We start from the raw sequence: 17,026 nt of genomic DNA, 5'->3' as shown, positions 1-17,026 counted from the left end.
ATTTTATTGATCTTGCTTTTGTACGTTTGCTTGGTCAACGTACGCTTTGTAATCTATTGAATCGGATTTCACAAAACTAATGGCAAGAGCAGGTTTCTCCATTGATTTGTTCGATAATGATCCTCCAGCCCCAGCAGCCCAAGAAGGACCTGCATACGGGGCAAACAGATCCAGCGACTGTTGCATTTTCGCTACAAAAGACTGTTGTTTTCTCTGTTGCTGCTTCTTTTCTCGCTCTTTCTGTTTACGTCGCACCCTGTTACCTCTGGATTTAGTTTTCAATTTGCACTGCACTAGCGGCACTGGTTTTGGTTTCGGTTTAAAATTTTCCCGCGAAATAATGTGTTGTACCGTGTTCCAGTGAGGGAATGTGCAAGGAAGCAAAGTGTGCTCGCGGTGAAGCTTCGTGATGACAGTCTTGTCAATGGGTATCCAGTCGTATTCTTCCAATGCACATTTCTCATATTCCACAGATGAGTAAATTTCGTTCAGGTTTACAGAAGTAGTTGCAGCAGTTGCGTTTGCATCTTTCGAAAGAATCAACACAGTTTGGGGGTTTTTAATGTCATGCTGCATAAGATGTTCCCCAGGAGGAAAGCTTAATAAAAGTTTTAAAGTTTGCCAAAGGTTGGTTATAAGATTGGCTGGTTCTATGTCATGGGTTCGTTTAAGTTCATCTTCAATATCTCTTAATTCCAAGTAGTGATGAGAAAGAATCGTATGCGTCACAGCGTTAATTCGTAGTCGAAGAGTTTTCGAGTTCGGTCTCATAAACTGACGTGTCCATTCCCGAATCAACTCACTTCTTGTCATTTGTTCAGCACCAAACTCTGCTTGATACTCCAGCTTGATTGACACGTTGATAAAAAATTTCATCTTTCGCAAAGACTCATAACAATCCATCCGGGATCGTATCAGAAATCTGTATTGCTCGTCATTGTCTTGGAGTTTCCATAACCGAAGACATGTATGTCGTTCAAGTTTATCCTTTGCTTCCATTCTGCTTTTTATCAGCTTAAGATACTTATCAAAACAATAAACCTTATACTCAGAGCTTGTCCCCGGCATTGCTTTCTGATTAGCGGTATTCTTATCTGTACTTTGACACATATCTTTCTTGAGAATGGTCATGAAACTTCGTACTAAATATTTATGAGCTTTAATGTTCCGTTCGTGAGTCATCATCTTCGTCGGTTGCAACTTTTTGTCTATAAAAATAACATTTCGATCGCCGATAGTTACAATTCGAAATGGAATCATCCACCGACTTTGCATATTGCTGGCATTATCCAATAAATAGGTTAAAGTTCCGGAATTGATGACAAACCTCACATCGTCATCCTGCTTCAGAATTGTGTCCACATAACTGAAGTCACTGACGGCAACAGAATTACTCTGATCCTGCAAGAACTTGTCTAATACGCGAGTGCTCCTTTTCAGAGTGCTACAGCTCAACATGTTTTCCGTATACATATGCATCACCTGTCCGAATTCAAGTACATCTTCCGACACGGGTTCAAAAGAAACGTTTCGTTCATTTTTTCCATACTTAAGCCACATAACAGCTGTGGACAGGTGAAATATACCGTTAACAAATGTTTGCATCATAGTTTGCACTTTTCTCTTCCATATCATCACCACCATGTCATCCAGTTCTTGGTCAACTGTCCTTTTCCGACTAACCAGATTGTTGTTGAAATAATTCCTTACGAAACTATCAAAAAGCTGTCGCTCTTTCTCCAGCTTTCCAATCAAACTCCTGTATCTGGCCAGTGCTTCCTGATCGTCTGCGGTGTCGAAACCGAGCCGCATGTTCAGCCGATTCAACACAGTCAGACAGTGCTGATGATCGGCTCGATTTAATCGGGATCCACTGGGGAACTGATCGTAGAGACGAATTGCCTTACTTGTATCAATCACCAACTGGCGTACTTCTGTTCCGCTGCGGGGATCAATCGGGTATTCAAACGCTACCCGATCGTCTTTGAATACGTCGGCAAGTTGGTGAACCGGGTCGATTTCGTTGATGTGCAGATTGAAAATGTCCTCCTCGTAACTGGAGAAATCAATAGCAAAATACTCGAGTAGACGCGGTTCGCTGCGCCGGTGGTTTTTTGACCTATTAATTTGGAGAATTGAAAGTTGAACTGAAATATAGTAATTTTGATAATTTTACCAATCCAATTTAGTATATGCATCCATTCTTTTGGGTTAAAGTGGATGTTTTTCGTTTAGAATTTTCCGGCACACCATGCTAATTTGTTTGTTGAGGTTTGGATTTTCATGCCAGAGGAACTGTTCAAACTCTATAACTATCTCTGACCTGAGTGATGTTAAAACCAACAGGTTACCGTGTGTGACTGTGCCGGTGATCTTTACGTTTTTAACGTTGTTATTCAAACCGGCTGGATATGTATGTTGGCTCGTCTCAAACCTCGTCGAAGGTAAACAGAGCCTCATTCTGAAGTGTCAAACTAGTGTCCAGGTGGCGAAATCGTTAGAAAGTTCAACCAGGGCAGAGAGAATAGGGAGAGAGGCGAAGAGTGAAAAATACCCGAATAAAAAATGTATAACGGAATTACAGTGATTTTCCTTGTTACATTATAATGAAATACGATGTAAAAAGATTAGATATGTTGGAAAATGTACAATGAACATGCAATCAAATTTGTTGTTTCTACAATCAATTCCATTGTAAACACGATTTTTACATCGAAAAAAGGGGGTCGTTAAGCGATGTAACGATGAAAAAATTGGCTTTTTACCATACATTGTGAGACCACTTACAACGATTTAGGATGTTATTCTGTTGTAGATTTTGGAAGTCAAAACGTTCATTTACGTTGTTTTCACAACAATTTTACTTGTTTTTTACAGCGGATTTACTGTTAAATTGAATTTCCAGCAAAATTGTGATCCATAAACATTTTTTTCATTTAAATATTTTTATAACATAGTTAAATTAAAGTCTGTAGATGCTCACATAGTATCTTTTCTCAACGTTTAAATCGTTTCCTACAAGCGAATCGCATACGGGAACACGCAGCTATTTTAATCTATGCTCAAGATCGACACATTCACCATTGGCCGGAGCAAGAGCATAATCTTGTCAGCTGAAAAATTCGTACAGTAAAAAGTTAGCACACATATTTCTACTTACTTAGTTGTCATGTTCCGCGGAACAAGCTGGTCTGCCGCCAAGAGCTGTTTTGTTTGCATTTTGGTATGTCATGTGCTCTTTGGGTATTTATTCACACACGAGACATCCAGAACACACGCACATATGCTACTGATTCTAAGTATATGTCTGGCTGCTTCTTATCTCCTGTCGACAATGCAAGCCAAAAACTACATGGATCAGTGCACGATGCCCCCGATCCCGAAAGGAATTGAACTTATAGACCGTAATCAACTGGTGTCAATCGTACATGTCGCCTGCAAATAAAAATGTTAAATTAGATTTCGCATATTTATCATATATTATAATATCTAGGGTGAAGTATTTTAACCATACTAAGGAGGGAGCCTCGCTGATTCATTATTTACTCGGCCTACAAACAATGGAATGCGTACAAATTGGCATCAATAGCTTTGCTTCGTTGTTAAGTACCAAGATAATAACATACATTCGCTGGAAACAGTGAAATTCTCGTGTTTGAGCGCAACGAAAACACGAATTGAGTACCCCTATTGTTGCGCTACCATATGACTCAATGCGTTAAACAAAGATGGCAGACACTGCTCTAACCAACGGCTTCAAATGGGTAGTGTGATAATAGAAACATAGCGATAATGGGCTCATCACCCTACTTACCAAAGTTTTAAAACCGGAAAATATTCCACGAAGCGGACAAACGGAACGTCATGGTGAAAAAATGCGCATAAAAATAACAGCCAGTTAACTGCAAGAGAAAATAAAGAGCGTCAGTTTTGTGTAAAATCTAAGAAAGTACCGAAAACCAAAACATTGATGTTATTATAAAAAATATTGTAAACAACAGTAACTGTTGTAAATGCAATGTTTCTACTAAAAATTCCGATGTTTCGTTCTGTTCGGGTAGTGAAAACGGCAACACTCTTTATTATTCCCAGTCAAAAAGGGCAATTTGCCAACTCGGATGCGCTGATTGACCTTCAATTTGCCAGCAAATCGCTGGCAATTAGGGAACTATTTCAAATGCAACATTTGGGCGATTTCCCGCCGTCTTTTTTTGCCGCCCAACCCGTCCTTAAATCGTTACCATATCGCCCACGGAACGTGCCATTTAATCGCCCTTAATTGTCTAATATGAAAATTACAAATAATACTAATTTTCGGATTCATTATCTACTCACATATACTTATCAGTATATTAGGTAATCACTACCCTAATAAACATATGATTTAAGAGCCTAACGACCTGTTCAGGGTATCATCCAAACAATATGTGGTATCGTTGGACTATATGGGTTATAGTTTGTGTATAATATTTTTTTATTAGGGCACCAAACTATAAGATGAAGCAATGGTGAAATTGGCATTGCACACCAAACCTTACCATAATCTGAATTTTATTAAGAGTTTAGGTCAGACATCTTGTTCCACTATATTTACACACGATTCCACAATTTCCCACATTCGTTGGCTAAATGAAGTGCACTAGACAAACAAAATACAAGCGAGAACACGCCAAACATGAACCGCCATTGTTCGGGATAACACCTCTGGCACCACTGTCGTCGAACGAAATAAAAGAATGACGTTAGAAATGTCAACGTGCCGTCGAACGAGCCTAAAAATAATTGCAATTGTCATTATATAAATACCGTTAGATTCATATCAATACCGTTAGATTTTCGGATTGGGCAAGCACGCTGAAGAAGGTAATTTAGTTAAATTTGATTAAAATATGTAGAATACAATTTTCGATTTCGGATCAGCTTTCTAGACAGCAAAAGGAAATTTTGAAAGTTGTGAGAGGAGATAGTTGGAGGAAGGAAAATAGTTGGACGTGAATTAGGAAAAGGGATAAAAGCTATCTGTAGGAGGAATCGAGAAGGAACTAATCGTAAGTTTTGGATTGTGAATTAATTTAAAATTTGAAAAGTCTTAAATACACTATTGCAGTTTTGATCTGCTGCTGCTGTTGTTGTACAAAGGTCAGATACAAAAAGTTTCTCTGAAAGGAACCCGAACAAAATCAAAAGATTATCGGATCGGATTTAACCTCAAAAGATGGCTTCCAATGCTTTGACGGAAAAGGTAGTAGAGGTTCTACATGCGTGATATGTGGAGGTCCGGAAGAGGAGGATTACCACATGGTAAGCTGCAACGATTGTACATTATGGGCTCATTTTAAGTGTGCGGGAGTCACGGACGAAGTGAGAGACGTGGATTGGTTTTGCCCAACGTGTACCAAATCCAGAGAAGCACACTTGCGTGTTCCGAAGAACAAGAAAGATTCTAAGAAAGGCTCTTCGAAAAGCGAAACGGACTCGGTTCGAAGTGCAGGTTCTACTGTTGGCCAGCATGTGGAACAGCTGGAAATGGAACAAGCAGCGAGGGAGAAGGAATTCTCAATGCAGATAGCACTTCGAGCGAAACGTATAGAGATGAACAAATGTTGGATGGAAAAGCAATTACAGATGGAAAAAGATATGCGCGAACGGGAACTCAAGATGGAGCGAGAGATGCAGAATCTGCAATTGAAACAGGAGCAGGAATTGCTAGACCGACAGCTGGCTGCAGAACGGGAGTTTTTTAAAAAGCGAGATGCAATTCGACAGCAAGTGAAAACGAGTCGGAAGAAACTCGGAAAGATAGCGGAAGGATCTACCCCCGGCGTGAAAAACATGACGGACTCGGCAACAATTAGCACAAAGAAGGTTCAAAGTTGGCTCTCAAAGCAGGAGCAGAAGGAGGTCAAGCCTACGGAAGATTTTCGGGGAGCGTACTCGAAAGGAACGAAATCGATTCACGAAGAACAGGACGATAATGTTTCACTTGAGTCCCACGATGATCAAGAGGGATCGGATGAGGAATGCGGAGATGAGGAATGCAGTTCTACTCGGCAAAATTTGGAGAAAGACAAGGCTGCGGACCCAGAAGCAAGCGTGATCACGTCGAGAAATGTAGGGCATAACGGGCCGGGGCAGCGAATAGTCAGAGTGACGAAAGAGCAACTGGCTGCCCGGCAGGCAATTTCGAAACACCTTCCAACGTTCAGAGGTGAACCAGAAATGTGGCCGCTGTTCATCAGCAGCTTCGAATACACCACCGAAGCTTGTGGATTTTCGAACATCGATAATCTTAAACGTTTGCAAGACAGTTTGCAGGGGGACGCCCTTGAAGCCGTCAGAGGCAGACTAGTACTTCCAGACTCGGTACCAGACGTTATTAGAGATCTGCGAAATCTTTTCGGAAAGCCCGAAAAGCTGTTGAAAACGTTGTTGATGAAAGTGCGCAATGATGTGTCCCCCAGAAGCGACCGTTTGGAAACGTTTATTCGTTTCGGGATTACCGTTAAACAACACCTAGAGGCAGCTCAACTGAACGACCACTTGAATAACCCCATGTTGGTGCAAGAATTGATGGAAAAATTACCGCCGAGCTATAAGTTGGAATGGGTACGATTTAAGCGCGGTAAGCATGATACACCGTTAAGAATATTTACCGATTTTATGACGGACATAGTGTCCGATGTTTCTGAAATCTCAGATTTTTCCGACTGGTCGCGAAATGACTCGGGCCGGTTCGCAAAAGAAAAACCTAAGAAGAAAGAGTTTGTTCACATTCACGATTCCGCTACTAATCGAAGTTGTGACCCTCAGAGGGCTACCGCCGGTAAACCAACAAGGTTCTGTAAGCGATCAGATCATAAAATACGTTCCTGTGAAGATTTTAAGAATATGACAATTGGTGAACGATTGAAGGCAGTAGAAACACTGAAGCTATGCGGTCTGTGTTTGAACAACCATGGAAACAGTCGCTGTAATTTCAAGCTGCGTTGCACGGTGAAAGATTGCGGTGGTAATCATCATTACCTGTTACATAGAAGAGAAGAATTAGTCCAAGTTATGGAAGTTTCGTGCAATGCACACAAAAGCTTGTGTCGTGGAGTAATTTTTCGCATGGTTCCGGTTACGCTCTCCGTGGGGGAGCTGAGTTTCAACACATGGGCGTTCTTGGATGAAGGTTCATCTAGCACATTAATCGAAGAAGCCATTGCTAAGCGTTTGAGAGCTAAGGGTGAGACCGAACCACTGATCGTGACGTGGACCAATGATATCAAAAGACACGAGAACTTTTCACGCAAAATTAATCTGACGTTATCTGCACATGGTTGCCGTGATAAGTTCCATTTGGAAAACGTTCGCACAGTATCAGAGTTGGTACTGCCAAAGCAGAGTGTGCGATTTGTTGAACTTGCAACAAAATATCAACATCTAGCCGGACTACCGGTGGCCGACCACACGTCACAGGAGCCGACGATATTAATCGGACTTGACAACTTGCACTTATTCGCACCGTTGGAGTCACGTGTTGGTAAGCCCGGTGAGCCAATTGCCGTGAGATCAACGTTGGGTTGGACAGTGTACGGTCCGGAAACATGCAAATCAACTGCGAAAACCTTTCTCAATCTGCATGTAACGAAAACAGTGACAAACCAAGAGCTTCACGATATTATGCGGTCTCATTACGTGTTGGATGAAACGGGCATCACCTCGTTCGGAATACCAGAATCAATGGAAGACCAACGAGCACGAGCAACGCTACAAGCGACTACGGTGCGGGTTGGCGATCGTTTCCAGACCGGGCTTCTGTGGCGAGAAAATGAACGACGGTTTCCTGACAGTTTTCCAATGGCTGTGCGTAGGCAGAAGGCGTTGGAAAAGAAGCTGGAGAAAACTCCTAAACTGGAAGAGAATGTATTCCAGCAGATAATAGATTATCAACGTAAGGGCTACGCTCATCAGGCTACAGCTGAGGAGCTCGCAGGTACACCACAATCAGCCGTTTGGTATCTGCCTTTGAATGTAGCATTAAATGCTCGAAAGCCGGATAAAGTTCGTTTAGTTTGGGATGCTGCAGCATCTGTCGCTGGTGTGTCGCTCAACACAGAGCTCCTCAAGGGCCCGGACATGTTGGTAGCGCTTCCTGGCGTGATAAGTCGCTTTCGTGAGAGACCAGTCGCGTTTGGAGGAGACATTGCTGAGATGTATCACCAGATTCGTGTTAGACCAGAGGATAGATCAGCGCAGCGTTTTTTGTTCCGGGCAGATCCGAATGAAACACCGAAGGTATATGTCATGGACGTACTTACGTTCGGCGCAACTTGCTCGCCCTGCTCAGCTCAATTTATAAAAAATATGAATGCTGACAACTTTTAGGAAGAATTTCCGGAAGCAACAGAGGCGATAGTTCAGCGCCACTATATGGATGACTATTTTGATAGTACGGACACGGTTGAGGAAGCGATTAAGCATGCAAAAGATGTACATTTCATCCACGCGCAAGGTGGTTTTCATATAAGAAACTGGGTTTCCAATTCAGAAGAGTTTTTGAGAGAGATGGGCGAGAGGAGTGCTGACACAACGGTGCATTTCGATCGGAACAAAACTTCCGATTACGAGCGTGTTCTGGGCGTTGTATGGGAACCAAAACTGGATAGCTTTTCTTTCTCGACACCACCCAACGAAAGGTTTCAGCAGCTTGTTCGGAGTGGGGAGCGTCCATCGAAACGAATGGTGCTAAGTTGTGTAATGGCACTCTTAGATCCATTGGGTCTCCTTTCCCCGTTTACCGTGCTTGGACGGATGTTGGTGCAAGATATCTGGCGGACAGGTTGCGATTGGGACGACCGTATCGACGATGTGTCCTTTCAAAAGTGGACGCGCTGGTCAAAGCTGCTTTCAGACGCCAAAGCGTTTAACATACCGCGAAGCTATTTCGGAAGTGCCAAAGCTGGTGAAATAGAAGATTTACAGCTTCACATCTTCACTGATGCCAGCGAGACGGCGTAGGGATGTGTAGCATATTTTCGCGCGATCGTTCGAGGAGAAATTATGTGTGCTCTAGTAATGAGCCGTTCGAAAGTAGCTCCATTGAAACAACTCTCAATCCCTCGGTTGGAGCTCCAAGGAGCCGTTTTGGGCGCACGCATTGTCCAAACGGTGAAAGATAACCATAGCTTCCATGTAAGAAAGCAATTTATTTGGACGGATTCTCAGACGGTTTTGTCGTGGATCCGTTCCGACCAACGCCGGTATAAGCAGTTTGTGGGCTTTCGCATCGGAGAAATTTTGAGTTTGACGAAAATAACTGATTGGCACTGGCTACCTACAAAAATGAACGTGGCAGATCAGTTAACCAAATGGAGCAAAGATCCGGAGTTGCTTTCGGATAGTTCGTGGGTCTGAGGACCAGCGCTTTTGTATCGGAGAGAGGAAGAATGGTCGAAAAAGAACCTGCCCCCAGCGAACACTACCGAAGAACTTCGGATTAATTTGCTGCTACACGATGTCGTCGTTCCGGTGATCTTGATTGATGCTTATCGGTTCTCTAAGTGGAATGTACTCATACGAACCATGGCATCGGTGTACCGCTTCGTAAACAACTGCAGGCAAAAATCTAAAGGGCTGCCGATCGAAACGTTGAAAGCTACGCATGGGCAGGCGAAAATGTTAACCAAATACAAAATTCAAGCGATCCGTGTGCCGTTTCAACAGGAAGAGCTCCGGAAAGCAGAGCGGTGTCTGCTTAGAACTGCGCAGGTAGTATATTGACGAGTTGAAGATATTAATTCGGAACCGTGATCGTCCAATGGCCCAGTGGCTAGCCATAGAAAAATCAAGTCCTCTGTACAAACTTACACCTTTAGTCGATGAAGATTGTCTGATTCGAATGGAAGGGCGATCAGAACGAGCACAATTTCTTCCATTCGATTTAAGATTCCCCATTATCATGCCAGAAAATCATCCAATTACGATACTTATAGTTCAGCACTATCATGAGAAGTTTGCTCACGGATACCGGGAAACGATAAAAACCGAATTAATCCAACGCTATTACATACCGAAGGTAAACGCAGTAATCCGGAAGGTGATGTCAGCTTGTGTGTGGTGTAAGTTACACAAAAATCGTCCCCGAACTCCACGGATGGCTCCGTTGCCTGTGCAAAGGCTCACACCCAATCTTCGGCCGTTTAGTCATGTAGGTGTCGACTACCTCGGTCCATTCGAGGTGACAGTTGGTCGCAGAAAAGAGAAACGGTGGCTTGTGTTATTTACCTGTTTGGTGGTCAAAGCTGTACATGTGGAAGTTGCGTACGGATTGAGTTCCCAAGCGTACCTTATGGCAATAAGACGATTTGTCTGTCGTCGAGGACCACCATGTGAATTCTTCTCCGACAACGAAACAAACTTACGCGCCGCTAGCAAAGAAATTGTTCGTGACATCGGGCTTGACTGCACAGAAGAGTTCACAACTACGAGAACGAAGTGGACCTTTAATCCACCAGCTGCACACCACATGGGCGGGATTTGGGAGCGGTTGGTCCGTTCCATCAAGGAAGTCCTTGAAACGCTTAACGATGGACGACGGTTGACCGACGAAATCTTGCAGACGTCCATTGTCGAGGCAGAAGATATTGTCAACTCGCGTCCACTCACATATATGTCTGAGCAAACTTCGGAAGCAGAAGCACTTACTCCTAATCACTTTCTGCGCGGAGTCTCTCCAAATGAACCGCATGCAACTCCACCACCTACTGACGCAGCAGAAGCTCTCCGAGATTCCTACAAAAGATCGCAGCAGATCGCCGACGCAATGTGGAAACGATGGATAAAGGAATATGTTCCTTCGGTGAACCAGCGAACGAAGTGGTTTGACGAAGCGAAGCCATTGGAAGCAGGTGATTTAGTATACGTGGTGGAAGGTTCTAATAGAAAGTCTTGGGTCCGTGGGAGAGTAGAACAACCGATAGTTTCAGCTGATGGAAGGACGAGACAGGCGTGGGTGCGCACTCGCAATGGCGTATTTAAGCGAGCGGCAGTTAAGTTAGCGGTGTTGGAGATAACTAGAAGTAACTGTGTATCAGATGCAGTCACCGGATCACAGTTACAGGCCGGGGAACTGTTCGGGATAACACCTCCGGCACCACTGTCGTCGAACGAAATAAAAGAATGACGTTAGAAATGTCAACGTGCCGTCGAACGAGCCTAAAAATAATTGCAATTGTCATTATATAAATACCGTTAGATTCATATCAATACCGTTAGATTTTCGGATTGGGCAAGCACGCTGAAGAAGGTAATTTAATTAAATTTGATTAAAATATGTAGAATACAATTTTCGATTTCGGATCAGCTTTCTAGACAGCAAAAGGAAATTTTGAAAGTTGTGAGAGGAGATAGTTGGAGGAAGGAAAATAGTTGGACGTGAATTAGGAAAAGGGATAAAAGCTATCTGCAGGAGGAATCGAGAAGGAACTAATCGTAAGTTTTGGATTGTGAATTAATTTAAAATTTGAAAAGTCTTAAATACACTATTGCAGTTTTGATCTGCTGCTGCTGTTGTTGTACAAAGGCCAGATACAAAAAGTTTCTCTGAAAGGAATCCGAACAGCCATGTTTGAAAAACGCAAAAACAACCAAGTCCTTTTCAGCCGCCAGAAAATTTGTCTAAGTGTTGAAATGGCCTTTAAATCGCATTCGCAAATTGTATTTGTTCCTAGGGGCAATTAGCACAGGCGAGTTGAGTTAAACGTCAAACTGTTTAAATCGCCTGACCATGTTCGTCCGCATTTTTTTGACCGGGACGCGACTTGTGTGCAAACTTGGATACAATGGTGATTCCCGCATGCGAACCTGTATGCGATGGTGATTTTCAACGTATTATCATTTAATTGTTTACACAGGTTTTTCGGGAAAGTTTGCTCTAGCTTATATCTTGAGCGTTTTTTTCAAAAAAGACATATCTACAATGAGTGACTCTCTTTGGTTACTTTCTCTTCTGTTAATAATTCGGTCGCTTTCAGATTTATCTCTCAACTCTTTGCATAATATGCTAGTCAAAACCACAGTCTTTCGATCTGTACTGTAAAATAAGTGCAAAGTGCTATAGTGACGCCGTAATAATCGAAAGAGAAAGTAATCAAAGAGAGTCACTCATTGTAGATATGTCGTTTTGAATAAAAGCTCAAGATATGTCTGTTCTCTGTGGTATTCTGATTGCAGTTGAACATCGATATAGTGAACTTGCGCCGTTCGTTTTTTCTACTATTTTCGGCGTGCGCAACTAAAGCGTGATTTGTGTAGATGATGGGCAAGTTGATTCTGTAACATGTACACAAGATGCGCATTATACCATGTTCACACTACAGAGTTAAAACATGTTATAATAATTAGCAACAAGAAAAATGTCATCAAGATAGCGTTAAAACACGTTTTAACTCGTAGTGTAAACGTAGTATTAGTTGCCCACTCTGGAAATGGAATAAAACGAAAGGCGATTCAATATTTCGATTTTCAACTGCAACCAGAATATTTTTGGCTTCACACTATTCGTCTCTCTCCCTATTTTCTCTGGTTCTCACCTATTTTATCTTCTTGATTAACAGTTTGGTTCAGTGTGTACCCAGTGCGCCAAAATTAATATATATATATATATATGGATTCTGTTTTTTCGGCGAGGTTTAAGTTTGCCACATGGACAAGTAAGGTTTGTCAGTTTCCGGCATAAACAAAATTTTGCGCTTTCATGGCTTTTATTGTTCGTACAATTTTAGCAAAGTAAGCGAAATTCGAGTACCTATTGCGAACATACGCGTACTTTACTGGTTATACAGCATTCCAACGACTATCACACCTAACGTGAAATTTCGGAGCTAAAAATTATTAAATATCGAAGCTTTCCTTAAACTTGAAATGGACGCCAGTGGTTTTGTACTTAGTGAAGCACTAAACATTAGGTAGTAATTTATTTTTAACAGGGGGCCTATTATTACAGTCACGTCACTTGGTAACTACAAAAAATTTCCTTCTAGTCACTAGGTGACGAGACTGTGAGAATAGGCCCCCAGATGCTTGCATTTACATTTTTTCTACATTTTCAGTGATCTGCTTGGTGAAAACGGAGCACAGTTTCAGATTAGTACAAAGTATAATGATCACGGTGAAGAATTTTTTATGGAAGATGACTACGGAAGTGCAGATGAGGACGAGGATGCCCACCGGAAGATTATGAACCCATGGGACAAGAGTTTTGATGAGCTGCGGGCGCAAATGTTCATGATTTCCGACTGTATATACAAGCAAACCACCAAACAGGGGGTAGGAGACGAATTGGTTCCGGATCGCGCGCGGGTTACCATCGATTATAATGCCTATTTTGAAGGGGAAGCCTACGCTTTTGATTCGACGTCGATGCGTGGAGAATATAAAAAGTTTACAATTGGAGCTTCCGAAGTGTTAAGTGGACTCGAAGATGCGGTAAAATCCATGAAACCCAGCGAAGAGGCACAGTTTGTCATCGGATACCAAGTTCTTTTCGGCGAACTAGGATGCAAACCGCGTATAAAACCGAAGGCAGATGCTCTATTCATTATTAAACTGGTAGGATTTACTGATCCTGGTGACGCCGAAGCCCTGGACAAGCTTACCCCGGAAGAGCAGATGTCCTATGGTGTTGTTAAACAAAAAGTGGTCGAGACTCGAAACCATGCCAAGGACTTTTTTAAAAGGAACCTTGTGGCAAATGCAATAAACGATTATCACAAGGCCGTTAGCTTTCTTGAACGATGTACTGTCAAAAATGAAGATGAGCAAAAGGAACAAACAGACACTTTGATACAACTATACACGAGCCTAGCGGTATGTTACAACAAAAAGGACAATCCACGACGGGCCTGTTCTATGATAAATGAAATTCGTCGTCTGGGGCATGTAGATCAAATGTCACGGGCCCTGTTCCACGAAGGTAGAGCTCTTATGAATCTCGGAGATTATGAACGAGCCAAAAATAGTCTGCTGAAGGCACAACGACTCGAGCCTACCAACAAGGACATTAGCAAAGAACTCAAAACATTGAATGAACGTTGGGAAAAGCATCGCCAGGACGAGAGATCGATTTGCGCGCGAGCATTCGGGTTAAAGGAACGCAAAGATGAAAAATGTTCTGATGAGCAAATTCGATTTACAGATACGATGAGAAAAACTTTGAAAGCATTCGTTGAAGACGAGAAGAGTAAACAGTTGACACTACCGGAAGGGCTTACCGATAAAGAGATGAATACCGTACAAGATCTGGCAGATGATTTCCAACTTATGTTGAGTCTTTATAAAGATAACAGCAAAGATTTTTACCGGCTTGAGAAAAAAACGACGATAAATGAATGAGTTTAGGTTACGAAGAGTAACAAATAATAAATTTTTTAACATGACTCTAAGAGCGATCAATTCCAGAGATACATATAAATAGATTATTTGGCTGACATTTAAAATGTATTATTTTATTTTGGTTACACAAATTCTCATGTCGAATTTATACAAATGCCAATTAATTTAGTCGATTTCTAAGAACATCCTAGTATTGTTACTGTATTTTTTAGTACTAGTATTAGGAGCTTAATTAAAAAGAGCAATTTGATGCAAATTTAGAATAGGAGGTAACATCTTTGTTTACTTTCTCCTTCGACTATGGAGACGTCACTATAACACTTTGCACTAATTTTCTAGTACAGATCGAAAGTCGACGGTGTTTAATTTTTTATCCTAAACCTTTATTTTCATTGGCTCAGGAGCCTTTCGGTGGTAATGAGCCGGGAGGTGTTTACTTGACTATTATGCAAAGAGTTGAGTAGTAAATGTGGAACCGACCGTCATGTACAGAAGAGAAAGCCCCCAAAGAGAATCTATCCTTGTTATTTACGTCCTAAACTAAATTTCTTGCATCCTAATGTCAGTCCCAGCCCCTCGCCCTAGGCGTGCTTACAGAGTGGCGGCGAGAAGCCGAGAAGTTCGATTGGTAGATTTGGCTTCATTCTGTGCGAGCCTTTACATAAGTAAACAACGCCTTTGGTCAAAACCACCATGTTCGTTGGCTGGATGTTGTTGGCTCGAATCAAAACTTGTCGAAAGGGGCCCATATTATTGGCTCGAATCAAAACTCGTCGAAATGTCAATTGACGATAGGTTCATCCGGAGTGTTCATTTGTGTTTACATCTTGCTAGCGTTGCCAATTTTATTTTGTGTCCAGCACCCAATGTGGCTACGCCACATCGCTTTTGCGCGTGCTGTCCGACTTCGCTACCGCTCAGTCGGACTTAAACTAGGGATAGCCCCTATGTTTGAGTAAGCCGGGCAAACGAGTGGATCACAGGTTCGCTTGCTTCCGACGGCGGGTCGGTGGCCACCTCGCCCTCTAGGCCTCGGTTATGCGGCTAAGCCGCATCGAAATGGTACCCCTTAAACATTCTAACTTGAATCGGTTGTGTCACCGGAGCCGGAATACGAATTAGAACCAGCCAGCATTCCGGCTGTGTTAAACTGGGAAGTTTAGTACAATTTGATCTGGAAATAAAATTTTTCTGGCAACGCTCCAGCACTCCGTTGATTTCACCACCTGGGCGCCAGGTTGACGATATGAAATGAACTTTGTTTACTTTCGACAAGTTTTGATTCGAGCCAACAACATCCAGCCTGTCGAAAGTAAACATAGTAAAGTTCATTTCATATCGTCAACCTGGCGCCCAGGCGGTGAAATCAACGGAATGCTGGAGCGTTGCCAAAAAAATTTTATTTTCAGATTAAATTTTATTAAACTTCCCAGTTTAACTCAGCCGGAATGCTGGCTGGTTCTAATTCGTATTCCGGCTCCTGTGACACAACCGATTCAAGTTAGAATGTTCAAGGGGTACCATTTCGATGCGGCTTAGCCGCATAACCGAGGCCTAGCAACCGAAGCGGCGCAAAGCCGCTGAGGATCCGCCGGACGAAGTGGCCACCGACCCGCCGTCGGAAGCAAGCGAACCTGTGACCCACTCGTTTGCCCGGCTTACTCAAACATAGGGGCTATCCCTATAGTTTAAGTCCGACTGAGCGGTAGCGAAGTCGGACAGCACGTGCTAAAGCGATGTGGCGTAGCCACATTGGGTGCTGGACACAAAATAAAATTGGTAACGCTAGCAAAATGTAAACACAAATGAACACTCCGGATGAACCTATCGTCAATTGACATTTCGACGAGTTTTGATTCGAGCCAATAATATGGGCCCTTTGATTAATGTTCGCATGCTGCTATTTTGGAACTCAATTGACTTATTTGACGTCTAGGACACCAACACAGTTGCAATGTGTATAGACAACATACATATAACACGATGTTTTCAATTCTCCATCTGATTTAACCTCATTCGACAAAAAATCACCCCGATTTAACCTCAATCTCGCACTAACACAACTTCACATGGATTAGTCAATGGCGTCATCACTGGTTGCTTCGGAATTGTTTACCTTTTTCGCGTTACTAGCGCAGGCAAATCCCTTTATCTGCCAGGCCTTTACGTCATTGATACACGCAGAAAAAATTAGCATATTTAAACCAAAAAAATGTGTTATTGAATCCAATCATTTATTGTTTATCACTTTAACAAACAAACTTATTGGTTTGAAAATATTTTTTTATTACAACAACAACAAATTTTTGCTTTCAATAAATACATTTTTAGTATCAATAATTTTCTTTTAATTTCAATAAAATAATTATTGAAAAACGATACGATAATTTTGTTTTATTGAAACAATAAATAAATTTTATTGAATTCAATAAATAATTTTATTGTCTCCCGACCAATAATTTAATTTATTGAATTTAATGCATAATTTTATTGAACCTACAAATCTTTTTTCTGCGTGTATGGGCCCGCCAAGCACTTTTTGACAGTCCGTTTGGCTCACGGCTCACAGAAAGGAGGCTTGCTATTCCGCGAATTGACAGTTTTCGGTGACGTCAGAGAAATCGTTGAGATAAACAAACGGATTTCTCGA

The 17,026-nt window shown here is 42.1% G+C and overlaps 3 protein-coding genes across 3 annotated transcripts; 2 read left to right on the top strand and 1 right to left on the bottom strand.

The window, feature by feature from the left end:
• Positions 1-3: 3 nt before the first annotated feature.
• On the bottom strand, positions 4-2,449 carry LOC131689319 (uncharacterized). The gene is made up of 2 exons (XM_058974321.1): positions 2,177-2,449; positions 4-2,119 (listed from the first exon to the last, which is right to left on the bottom strand). Exons 1-2 carry the CDS (start codon positions 2,200-2,202, stop codon positions 4-6), a joined length of 2,142 nt encoding a protein of 713 aa, XP_058830304.1. The 5' UTR covers positions 2,203-2,449.
• Positions 2,450-5,298: 2,849 nt separating this feature from the next.
• Positions 5,299-9,003, top strand: LOC131687099 (uncharacterized). Its single transcript, XM_058971138.1, has 2 exons — positions 5,299-8,295; positions 8,371-9,003. The coding sequence occupies exons 1-2, from the start codon at positions 5,299-5,301 to the stop codon at positions 9,001-9,003; spliced, it is 3,630 nt and encodes a 1,209-aa protein (XP_058827121.1).
• Positions 9,004-12,642: 3,639 nt separating this feature from the next.
• On the top strand, positions 12,643-14,480 carry LOC131694024 (inactive peptidyl-prolyl cis-trans isomerase shutdown). The gene is made up of 3 exons (XM_058982364.1): positions 12,643-12,700; positions 12,768-12,950; positions 13,095-14,480. Exons 2-3 carry the CDS (start codon positions 12,907-12,909, stop codon positions 14,374-14,376), a joined length of 1,326 nt encoding a protein of 441 aa, XP_058838347.1. The 5' UTR covers positions 12,643-12,700; positions 12,768-12,906; the 3' UTR covers positions 14,377-14,480.
• Positions 14,481-17,026: the final 2,546 nt, after the last annotated feature.

Source organism: Topomyia yanbarensis, chromosome 3 (assembly GCF_030247195.1).
Source record: "Topomyia yanbarensis strain Yona2022 chromosome 3, ASM3024719v1, whole genome shotgun sequence".
Lineage (NCBI taxonomy): Eukaryota > Metazoa > Arthropoda > Insecta > Diptera > Culicidae > Topomyia > Topomyia yanbarensis.
The sequence above is the reverse complement of the archived record's forward strand: the minus strand, read 5'-3'. Positions and strand labels throughout refer to the sequence as shown.